This window comes from Pieris rapae, chromosome 9 (genome assembly GCF_905147795.1).
Source record: "Pieris rapae chromosome 9, ilPieRapa1.1, whole genome shotgun sequence".
NCBI lineage: Eukaryota > Metazoa > Arthropoda > Insecta > Lepidoptera > Pieridae > Pieris > Pieris rapae.
The window spans coordinates 1,420,680-1,431,518 of record NC_059517.1 but is presented as its reverse complement, the minus strand read 5'-3'; the positions used below and the strand labels follow the sequence as shown (position 1 = coordinate 1,431,518).

Below are 10,839 nucleotides of genomic sequence, written 5' to 3'. Positions count from 1 at the left end.
CAAACAATTATTATGGAATCAAAGCTTAAAAAACCTATACCCAAAACAGAAAATTATCATTGTTTACTATTATCCTAAAGCTGAGGAGTTTGTTTGAACATGGCATTCTCAGAAAGTATAGATTTAAATAATTCATTTAATGTCATTTGTTAAGGAAGTATAAAAGCTGTATAGCAAATTTATACTAATAGGAGCAAAGTATGATTAAATGCTTCCATTACATAAGGGGAACTTAGCAGTAAGTAAAAAAAACGTTCTGACTAAGAATCTTTAGTGGTTGACTCACTTGAACCTTTTAATAGTAATTTAGTTTGTACTTAATACACTGAATACTTTGTGAAGGTAATATAACATTTTTAATTTTTGCTCCTTTATGGTGTAATATGCTAATTTCAATGTCTTTTGTTATAAAATACTTTAAATCAACTGTATCAAATAACAGTCAAATTCCAAGCACTCCTTAACAATGGGCATGGGTCCTACTTTAACCCAGGTGAAATGTTTAAAACTATCCATTTTCTGTAATTTAATTAATGTACATTATTTATATTCCAGAAGGATATAGATACAATGCGGTTGTTGAAAAGCCATTGTAATTGGAGGTCTCAAATAATAAACATAGGTCACTTCATCTATTTATTCGAAAATAACGACTATTATACTGCCAATATAATAGCTATTGACTATAGCAGTGTTTACATAAGATAACATAAAATTCCTAAGTTCTATTTAATAAATTTTTATTTTATCCAACATCCTTAATACAATCACAGATCTGTTCCTCATATCACCTCAGGCTCATTTACTTCTTTTCATTGTGCTGTTGTTTGATTCTGTAGTCTGAGAGAGCAGCTTTAATGGCATCCTCAGCAAGCACTAAACATAAAATTTATAATAATTTTAAATCAATATATTTTACATACAAATATATGTTGGTTGTGCCAGTCTTGTAACTGATATATAGGCCTAAAATTAATTAAACCTAGTTGATTTAAGTGTGAATTTAATATCATCTTTTTAATCCATCAAGGATTGATTGATTTCTTACTTATAACTGTAAAATAAATGTATGGCATATTCATTTTAGCAATGTCACAATTGTTAGGTTCATTGTTATTCATAAAAATTTGAAATTTGTGTTACTTTTACAAAATTAATTGTAAAATATAGCATTAACTTACTAGAACAGTGTAACTTGACAGGCGGCAAGGAAAGTTCTTTAGCAATATCAGTATTCTTCAGTTTTAACGCTTCATCAACTGTCTTTCCCTTGACCCACTCTGTAGCAAGGGAGCTTGATGCAATAGCTGAGCCACATCCAAATGTCTTGAATTTCGCATCAATAATTTTGCCATCATCATCAACTCTGATTTGTAACTTCATGACATCACCACAAGCTGGAGCTCCTACCAACCCTGTTCCAACATTCTTGTCCTTTTTGTCCAATGAACCGACATTTCTTGGATTTTCGTAATGATCTATAACCTAAACAAAATAATTTATCTCGTCATAATAATCGTCCGGTAGAATAATCAATAACCTTGACATTGCATATCAAATACTTACATTTGCATGATACGACGCAGTTTGCACAATATGAATGCCGCTGCGATTTCTTAAACAAATGCAACGACATAAATTCGGAAACAAGTAAGCCATTATTTCAGAGTTCAGACCCCTTCCTATTTCCTAATAGTTTTTTTTTCGTTAATAGTTAATACGGATGGCTTAGTAGGTCAGCCGTCAGAGTAATTTTTGACCAATAGCTTGAGCAATCTGCACGGAATTTTACAGGAAAATTTTTAATTTACGACGCAAACTCGGTAAATAAAAGTCAAAACTGAAAAGAAAATTATTCTGAAATCTGAAAGCTCAAGTCACAGATTCTTAATATACCAGCACAGATTTAGTAGAGTTGACAGTTTTGAATTCTGTAAGGACGTCGTCATCTATTCGATGACAGCGTCTGACTTAACACTTCACAGACCAATTATTACAGAGCAACCTAATTAAAAGTATAATACTGTAAGTTGTCAACTCACACTAACTCTAATAAATCTGTGCTCATGCTCAACTACAAACTACAAAGTACAAACTAAGCCGAGGCCCGAGGGGCTAAGTCTAGCTTTAGCTTAGTAATTACAAGTTACAAGTTACAACTGCCGTGTGCCAATTGTGAATAAATAGAAACAATGGGCAGGGATTGTCTAATATTTTAAAGATACAACTCGATAATCTACCTTAATTAAGAGAAGAAAACAAATTGTATCCCATTTTAAAGAATGTATACTAGATTTTACTAAAATAACTGTATACAATTGTAATATAAACTACTAGTCTAGTGAATAGTGATAGAAGCCGCACCATGGGAGATAACTTTCAAAATAAAACTATGGCACCAGTTATGATGGACTATGAGTTTAAAATAAAAACACAGAATGAACGTTCTAAAGTCGAAGATTTGTTTGACTTCGAAGGTTGTAAGGTAGGACGCGGTACCTACGGTCATGTATACAAAGGGCGGCGGAAAGATGGATCGGACACTAAAGATTATGCCCTAAAACAAATTGAAGGTACAGGGCTCTCCATGTCAGCCTGTCGAGAAATCGCAGTAAGTACGTAGGACTCTTACAGCACCATAGATTTTCTAAAAGACAAAGAGAGACTTTATTCCAAAAACTTATATTTAGGTTCGCTAATTGCTGTAGTAAAAAGCCATCCTAAATCATTACTGTGACATTTTCATTCAGTTCTGTATCTATACGTACAGTTAGTGATTACAATTCATTCTTTAAAGTATGTACAATGAATTAAATATTTTTTTGTATAAATTGGGATTTTACATTCTTCTTTTTTACCTTTTAATTACAGTTAATAGTTATTAAGAATGTGAATTTAAAATTTTCAGTTGTTACGAGAGTTGAAACACCCAAATGTTATTAACTTAATAAGAGTATTCCTATCACATACTGATAGAAAAGTTTGGCTGTTGTTTGACTTTGCTGAGCATGACCTTTGGCATATAATCAAGTTTCATAGAGCAGCAAAGGCTAATAAGAAGTCTGTTATGGTACCCAAAGGCATGGTTAAGAGTTTATTATATCAGATTTTAGATGGCATACATTATTTACATTCCAATTGGGTTTTACACAGAGATCTGGTAAGTCTAATAGAAAAAAACTGCTTTAATATTTAACAATTAATTTATTTATTTTTATTTATTAACCATAATACCTATACCAATAAGTACATACTTTAACATAAGCATACAAATAGATACTAGTGTGGTTGAACCATCTAACAAATTTAAAACTTATATTATAGTATATACTACAATAGTCTTAAAATAGTAGTAAGTATATAGTTTTTGTTAGTGTTACCTTAGAAAGTGACTACACACACAATTCAAATATACAATTTTTTTAAGACCAGTTGTATTGCTTTTAGTTAATTTTCATGAAAAAAAATTACATAACATAAGTTCTGCACTGAAATATGGAGTGAAAATTATATTTCCAGAAACCAGCTAATATATTAGTGATGGGTGAAGGCCCGGAAAGAGGTAGAGTGAAAATAGCAGATATGGGATTTGCTAGATTGTTTAATGCACCACTTAAACCACTTGCTGATCTTGATCCAGTAGTAGTAACATTCTGGTACAGAGCCCCAGAACTGCTTTTAGGTGCCAGGCATTATACCAAAGCTATAGGTAATTTTAAAATTTTGTTTGTAATATTTGATTTAAAAAGATACTAACGGGTGTCTGTAAAGTGTCCAGTGTTTAAATTGCTTTTTCAATCTGAAATTAATTTACTCTGTAACCATGTTAAGAATGTTTATGTTGAGACTTTGTATTTTTTTTCTCCATAATAACAAATAATTAATTATCTTGATTGAAATTGTAAATTTTGAAGTTTGACCCTAATTTCTAAGCACTATGAATTTCCAAAGCAAGTTAGAGTTATGTTTCATCTATACAGAAGCACATCATAATTAAATTATTGAAATTGTTAATATTGTTATTGAATTCATTCTATAAGATATATATTTATTTTTCAGATATATGGGCCATTGGCTGTATATTTGCAGAATTACTGACATCAGAACCAATATTCCATTGCCGTCAAGAAGACATAAAAACAAGCAACCCATATCATCATGATCAACTGGATAGGATATTCAATGTCATGGGTTTTCCTTTAGAGAAAGACTGGGAAGATATCAGAAAAATGCCTGAACATGCCACTTTAGTTAAGGATTTCAAACGGTCTAAGTGAGTACTGAGTAATGTTTGAAATAGTCATAATATTTTTAAAACATTGAATGCTAGAGTTGTGTAATCTTCACACCTGAACATATTTAGATACTTTGTGTGTGAGTAGAATGGAATTGTTGGGGTAAGATAGAATGTTGTGACTTTATGCCAAGTCAGAAATCTAGTTGATTTTGACTAATGGGTGTCATAGTTCATTCAAGCTAAGTCCACATTTGCAATTATGCTGGATTTTGCTGATTCAAGACATTTTTTTTTAAATTGTTGATAATTATTAATTAACTATAAATTACATATGCATACTGATGTTATGTGGAACATGGTGTAATGTTTGCAACTCTTTACAATCATTGTATAAAACAAAAAAACTTATCATACAAAAAGAGTGTCTGAGAGTTTATTGCTAGTTCTTTCTTCACTTTTACACTCTTGATTTAAGAACTGGCAATCAATGTAAAATTAGAACATTTTTATATGTATTTCTTTTTAGATGTTAATAAGTGTATTAGACCAGTGTCGATAATTTTTGAAACCAAAAAAAATTACAGTAGGATGAAACCCATTAGAAATGCAGGGGAATATGATCAAAATGAAAGGAAAAATAAATTACGGTCGATCCGAGTTCGGGAAGTGGGAGGGGGGTGACTTTTAAGGGGGAAAATTTGTTTATCTTGATTTCCGGCGAAACTACCAGTCCTATGGAAAAAAGTCAAATGGCAAAGTTGTAGGTCATAAAAAGATCTACAACTTTGGTATTTACATTTTTTTCACATAACCTCAAAATTTAGGTGAAAAATTAAAAAAACCAAGTTTTTGGTTTTTTATTTATATCTTTTTTAAAAAGTTTTCTTTTTCTACGAAATTTGGTGAAAACTTACCTTATTATGTCCCAAATATACTGTAATTTATTTGATTAAAAATATTTATTTTTTCGCCTCATTTTAACTTAATATCAAAAAAGCACCCTAATTTTCAATCGAAAATTCTGACGTCAAAATTTCAGCTTTTTTCAAAAAGTTTGGGGGCTTTTTGTTCGTTGAAATATTAATATTATCTTAAAACAGCAATAAATAGGCATCTACAAATATTATTTACAGAAGATTCTACAACTTTTTCAAAATATTGTAGATGTCTTATTAAATATTAACTTTATTAACTTATTTGTTTGTTAATTATAGAAGTATATTTTAATTTGCAATTTTTTCGTTTATCAATGAAGCATGAAATCTTACGTTTTTTGAGTAATTAAAGTGTAAATTTTAATAAATACCTCAAAATTGTACATAATTAAAAGAAAATTTTCGAATTTGAGGTTTTTCCAATTTATTGCATTTTCTAATAATATTTCCTATGGTAATGTATATTTTTTTTTACACCATCAGAAAGTAGATATTTCAACGAACAAAAAGCCTCCAAACTTTTTGAAAAAAGCTGAAATTTTGACGTCAGAATTTTCGATTGAAAATTAGGGTGCTTTTTTGATATTAAGTTAAAATGAGGCGAAAAAATAAATATTTTTAATCAAATAAATTACAGTATATTTGGGACATAATAAGGTAAGTTTTCACCAAATTTCGTAGAAAAAGAAAACTTTTTAAAAAAGATATAAATAAAAAACCAAAAACTTGGTTTTTTGAATTTTTCACCTAAATTTTGAGGTTATGTGAAAAAAATGTAAATACCAAAGTTGTAGATCTTTTTATGACCTACAACTTTGCCATTTAATTTTTTTCCATAGGACTGGTAGTTTCGCCGGAAATCAAGATAAACAATTTTTCCCCCTTAAAAGTCACCCCCCTCCCACTTCCCGAACTCGGATCGACCGTAATTTATTTTTCCTTTCATTTTGATCATATTCCCCTGCATTTCTAATGGGTTTCATCCTACTGTAATTTTTTTTCATTTTTTACTATTTTTGAAGGCTTCGGCACTGGTCTATATATTGTGTTACCTAAGTGAATAAATGATTTTGAATTTGAATCTTTTAACTAAATTAAGAATTGTGTGTGTTCGTAATTTATGGGTTCACTAATTCTTAAATTGTTTGGTTACATGGTTTGCAGTATGGCCAGTATACAAATTTGTTTTACAAATTAATAAATTCTTTTATTTTTATAGCTATCAAAACTGTTCACTAAGCAAATATATGGACAGACATAAAATAAAGCCTGACAGCAAAGCCTTCAGTTTACTACAGAGGCTTTTATTAATGGATCCAAATAGGAGAATAACGTCAGAACAAGCTATGCAAGATCCATACTTCTCCGAGGACCCATTACCAACTCAGGTATATGAGTAGCTTTATTAAATTTATTTATATTTATTTTAACTTGATATGTATATACATATCAATAGAACCTACAAATTGTTATTTTTGACTTATTAAAAACCCGCCTAAATTCTCAAAGCAAGATGGCGTCGAACCAATCCAGTCCTCCGATTCGTGTTAAATTACATAAATACACAACATATTTATATCAAAAACAAATCCTTGCTATTAAACTGGGATTCAGTATTCCTAGTTTTTTGTCACGTGACTAAATATTTTTAACTAGGGGCCGTTCATAAACTACGTTCGCATACAAGGGGGGGGGGTCTGGCCGAGTGTGACAAGATGTGACAAGGGGGGAGGGGGGGTATAGGGCAGCGTGACGTTCGCCGTTTATTACATGTCATGAGCGCTCACAACGGGTTTCTTTGTTTTTCCAATACTTGAGAGAGTAACGTATCCACATATCAGTAACAAATGAAAATACTATTTCTCTAGAATTTATCATACTCAGTAGGGGGTCTTAGTTTTTGTGACGAAATATTTCTAGGGGGGGTCACAAAAAGTGTGACACAGCGTGACAATGGGGGGGGAGGGGGTCAAAAAAAGCTGATTTCAGTGTGACGTATTTTATGAACGGCCCCCTATGGTTTTTTTATAAATTTGCGTTACAAAGATGTCCTTATTAAAATTATAATAAAACATCCGCGCTACCCTTGTGGGCGTATATTTAAAATCGGATAATTGAAAGGAAATTATAAGTGCACGGTCAAGCTTTGAACCTACGACCTCAGGGATGGATGTCAATTAAAAAAAAATCTGTCAACTGGATTGGCAATCTCAGACATGAGCGAGTTGAATAAAATAAACAAATATCAGTAATTTATTTCAAATTATAAGGGCCTGTTTCACAATGTATGGATAAAGTACTAAATAGCTATAGTCTATACAACACATAAATTATTCGAAAGATAAAAGTTCCGAATAAGAAACTTCACATTTCAAGACGAATAGTGCTATCTGACAGTCGTGAAACGCCATAAAATACTGTTTATCCTACCAATAAGTATTATTCAATTTCAAAAATTCTTTATTCAATGTTCAATAAAAATTAAAAGTGCTACATGTCCAGTGTACATTAATAATAAGTATTAAATAGCTTATTTGGAACTTATCCGGACATTGTGAAACAGACCCTAAGACTTAAAAAAGAGTACCGAGAGTTTTTTACGCCGGCTTTTTCTCTCGGCCTACACCCTCTGTCTTTGCCGATGAGTAGGGATGCCTACAAGTTCGAATTGATTGACGTGGAATAAGTGATACCTAGATGATCTTATTTTCCAAAATAAACGTATTTTATTTTATTTTATTTTTTATTTAAAAACATATATCAGGATGTATTCGCCGGATGTCCGATACCGTATCCAAAGAGGGAATTCCTTACGGACGACGATCAGGACGACAAAAGCGATTCAAAGGCCAGACAGAATCAACAGCAACAACCAAATGTAAGATTTATTATTGTTAATGTTTAAGGGAGAAAAATAAATAAATAATAACTATTATTATTATTTGGTTGTGTTTATTTTAATTCAATATATTTTTTCAATGTTAATTAATTTTTTTAATATGTTAATGCATCATTTTAAATTAATATGATTCAAAATGACCTTTATAATTTCGTAATGCATGTTTTAATTTAAATGCTTTTTAAGTTGGAATGATGAGCTTTTATTTTATTTTATTTCATTTATAGGACAGAAGACAGAATGAGCAGACAATGAGACTTATGGTAAGCATTCAGTTTAATGAATCGAATTTCATTAAAATCGGTTCATTATGGAGCTTAGAAAGTGTTGGTTCATACTTCATATCTCTGCTCATATGGAATATGTTTTTGTATTCGCATGTCATTTTTAGTATACAGAGTGTTCATTTTCATTTATTTGTATTATGATGTATACTAATTAAAACGCCTCAGACCTTGTCCAGTTAATAGTGAATTTAAACCGAAGTTATAGCAAAAATGGCTGTTTTATTTTATTAAATAATTCGTCTACATTCGTTATAATAATATTATAGTTTTTCTTTTACATTAACTTTATGTTTGTAAAAGTAGGTAAATATAGAATAAAAGAGACAAAAAAAGAAAATAATATTACGAATACTTATTTACTTTGATCAATGTAGTAGTTTTCATCTAACAATGTCTAATTAATCGATGAACGTCGGCTGTACGCACGAAATTGTCCCGGAACGTTCATTGTACGCTTACGCCTCATCTATCACGGTCTCTTCCACTGTATTGGCTTATGTGTCCCTGGGTTCACTCCTTTGTCCATACAAAATTGTGATATTGAAATAGAAATTATTAAATTTTATTAATTAAAGTACCTATTTCAATTTGATTAATCAATGTTTTGTTATGACGTCACGTTAAACTATCGTCCGTAAACTGACTGTAAAGATTATATTTGATATTTTTGCTAGTTTTTTTTTCCATATAGTGATTCTGGTAAGAAGTTAATTTAATTTCAAATAGAAATAATAACGTTTAATATTTTTATACAGGAGTAATACAAAATATTTTCTTCGCAGACTCAACAAAACCAGGTGCAAGCGAATAGCCATGATCATGCTGCAAACAATGCGAAGAGAATGAGGATGTCCGGTAAGCATTAATAGAAACAAAACATTATCTTTCGTCTCTTTCTCTCATATTGTATTTACATTCATGAAAAGAGACAGGTGAGTGATTCGCTGCAATAACACTGATCTATAAATAAATAACTAATTGATAGATATTCAACTTAATAGCTGTCAAGTTCAGCGCCGATATGGGTAAGAATAAGCGAGTGATTATAGCCTCTATGTCAAAATACATCACATTTGGCTTAAATTAATATTAAATGATGACTTCCTCTAATCGATATTTACAACTATGTAATTGGTTAGAAAAACAAATATTTTTAATTATGCACTACCATGGGCTAGTCTGCTCCATCTCTTCAGCAGACCACTTGCCAATCTTGTTATTTAACATTGGTAGCCTTTCTTTGCCTTTTTTAGTTCAGGCTCAGTCTACGATAAATTTATGACAAATTTAGACCAAATGGACTTTTAGTTTACAATATTTATATTGATTTATACAACTTAAATATGCTATTATTAATTAGGTGATGCTTGAAATTGAATTTAATAAAATTCCATAATATCCCAAGCACTCCACATCATTCGGAGGTTGTATAGACAATTAGGTAATTCTGTTTTATCTGTGTCTGCTTTAGTATTCTAATATCTTTAACCGAGCAATTCTTGTATATATATATATATATATATAATTGGAATCTCGGGATCGGCTCCAACGATTTTCATGAAATTTTGTACACGGGGGGTTTTGGGGGCGATAAATCGATAGCTAGGAATAAATGATACTAAATCACAAAAAGGTGGTGTTTGAGTAGTCCCAATTTAAACTGAAAAATGTATCTTCCTGACATCTATCGGCGAATAATAATACTATTTTTTAAATTGCTAATTCGTACTTAAGTATAACTTCCAAAAAACACAATTTATAAAAAAATACCGAGCAAAGCTCGGCCATTCAGGTACTATATTTTAAAACAATTAGATAAATAACTTGTGCCTGACATCGATTTTCGGCTCAAAGATCTCTAAGGTTGCTCTCGCTTAGACAGCTATGAAACCGATAAGTTTTAGAGTTCCAAGAATTTCACAAAATTATTTATTAATATTTCCAGGTCCAAACCAAGGCAACAACAACCAAGGTGGTGGCCAACAAGAGTTTCATCAACAACAACAGATGATGTACGGACAACAACAGAGTGCCAACCAGCAACAACAAAATTTCCAACAGAGGTTCTGAAGATTTGAAATCTTGATAAATGTAAAAAGTTGACTCATTTATATTTATAAAAATAAATTAATGAAACTATACTGTGTTTATTTTAAAAGAAACATTACCTTTCCGGTGAAAAGAAGCGCCGGCCAATCAGAAGGCAGGAAGGCAGCAGTCATATAAAAGCTGCGATTGGCTGATAACATTTCGTTCCGTTACACGAAATCGCACAAAATTTAATCACCCTAAAAAAATACTAATTGATGTTTATATGTAGTATGTATTGTGAAAAATTTAGAAATTTCGGAATTTCTGATATCTTACTTTATTTTATTTTATTAAATCTTTTTATTATTTTACATTAAGGTTATCCTATAATGTTTTCTCTATTACTCTTACAATGAAGCATCTCTTACTTTTACCTTTTTACTAGTGTTG

At 30.8% G+C, this 10,839-nt stretch overlaps 2 protein-coding genes across 4 annotated transcripts; one reads left to right on the top strand and one right to left on the bottom strand.

Moving 5' to 3' along the window:
* Positions 1–622: 622 nt before the first annotated feature.
* On the bottom strand, positions 623–1,851 carry LOC110992578 (iron-sulfur cluster assembly enzyme ISCU, mitochondrial). Its single transcript, XM_022258455.2, has 3 exons — positions 1,567–1,851; positions 1,182–1,485; positions 623–876 (listed from the first exon to the last, which is right to left on the bottom strand). The coding sequence occupies exons 1-3, from the start codon at positions 1,657–1,659 to the stop codon at positions 803–805; spliced, it is 471 nt and encodes a 156-aa protein (XP_022114147.1). The 5' UTR covers positions 1,660–1,851; the 3' UTR covers positions 623–802.
* Positions 1,852–2,070: 219 nt separating this feature from the next.
* LOC110992615 (cyclin-dependent kinase 8) lies at positions 2,071–10,497 on the top strand. 3 transcript variants are annotated; one of them, XM_022258498.2, is made up of 9 exons: positions 2,073–2,611; positions 2,909–3,160; positions 3,520–3,709; positions 4,060–4,273; positions 6,392–6,560; positions 7,937–8,050; positions 8,299–8,334; positions 9,141–9,213; positions 10,304–10,497. In XM_022258498.2, exons 1-9 carry the CDS (start codon positions 2,366–2,368, stop codon positions 10,426–10,428), a joined length of 1,419 nt encoding a protein of 472 aa, XP_022114190.1. In that variant the 5' UTR covers positions 2,073–2,365; the 3' UTR covers positions 10,429–10,497. The 3 variants fall into 3 exon arrangements, with proteins under 3 accessions (XP_022114192.1, XP_022114190.1, XP_022114191.1); XM_022258499.2 differs by having other exon boundaries at positions 2,074–2,608; XM_022258500.2 differs by lacking the exon at positions 8,299–8,334 and having other exon boundaries at positions 2,071–2,611.
* Positions 10,498–10,839: the final 342 nt, after the last annotated feature.

Excerpts from the sequence above, each read along its gene's own strand:
- LOC110992578 (XM_022258455.2), bottom strand. The coding sequence starts at position 1,659 with ATGGCTTACTTGTTTCCGAATTTATGTCGTTGCATTTGTTTAAGAAAT. Across the intron at positions 1,486-1,566 it reads CTGCGTCGTATCATGCAAAT|GTTATAGATCATTACGAAAA; the intron begins GTAAGTATTTGA and ends TATTTTGTTTAG. Across the intron at positions 877-1,181 it reads TGTCAAGTTACACTGTTCTA|TGCTTGCTGAGGATGCCATT; the intron begins GTAAGTTAATGC and ends TTTTATGTTTAG.
- LOC110992615 (XM_022258498.2), top strand. The coding sequence starts at position 2,366 with ATGGGAGATAACTTTCAAAATAAAACTATGGCACCAGTTATGATGGAC. Across the intron at positions 3,710-4,059 it reads GCATTATACCAAAGCTATAG|ATATATGGGCCATTGGCTGT; the intron begins GTAATTTTAAAA and ends TTTATTTTTCAG. Across the intron at positions 9,214-10,303 it reads GAAGAGAATGAGGATGTCCG|GTCCAAACCAAGGCAACAAC; the intron begins GTAAGCATTAAT and ends TAATATTTCCAG.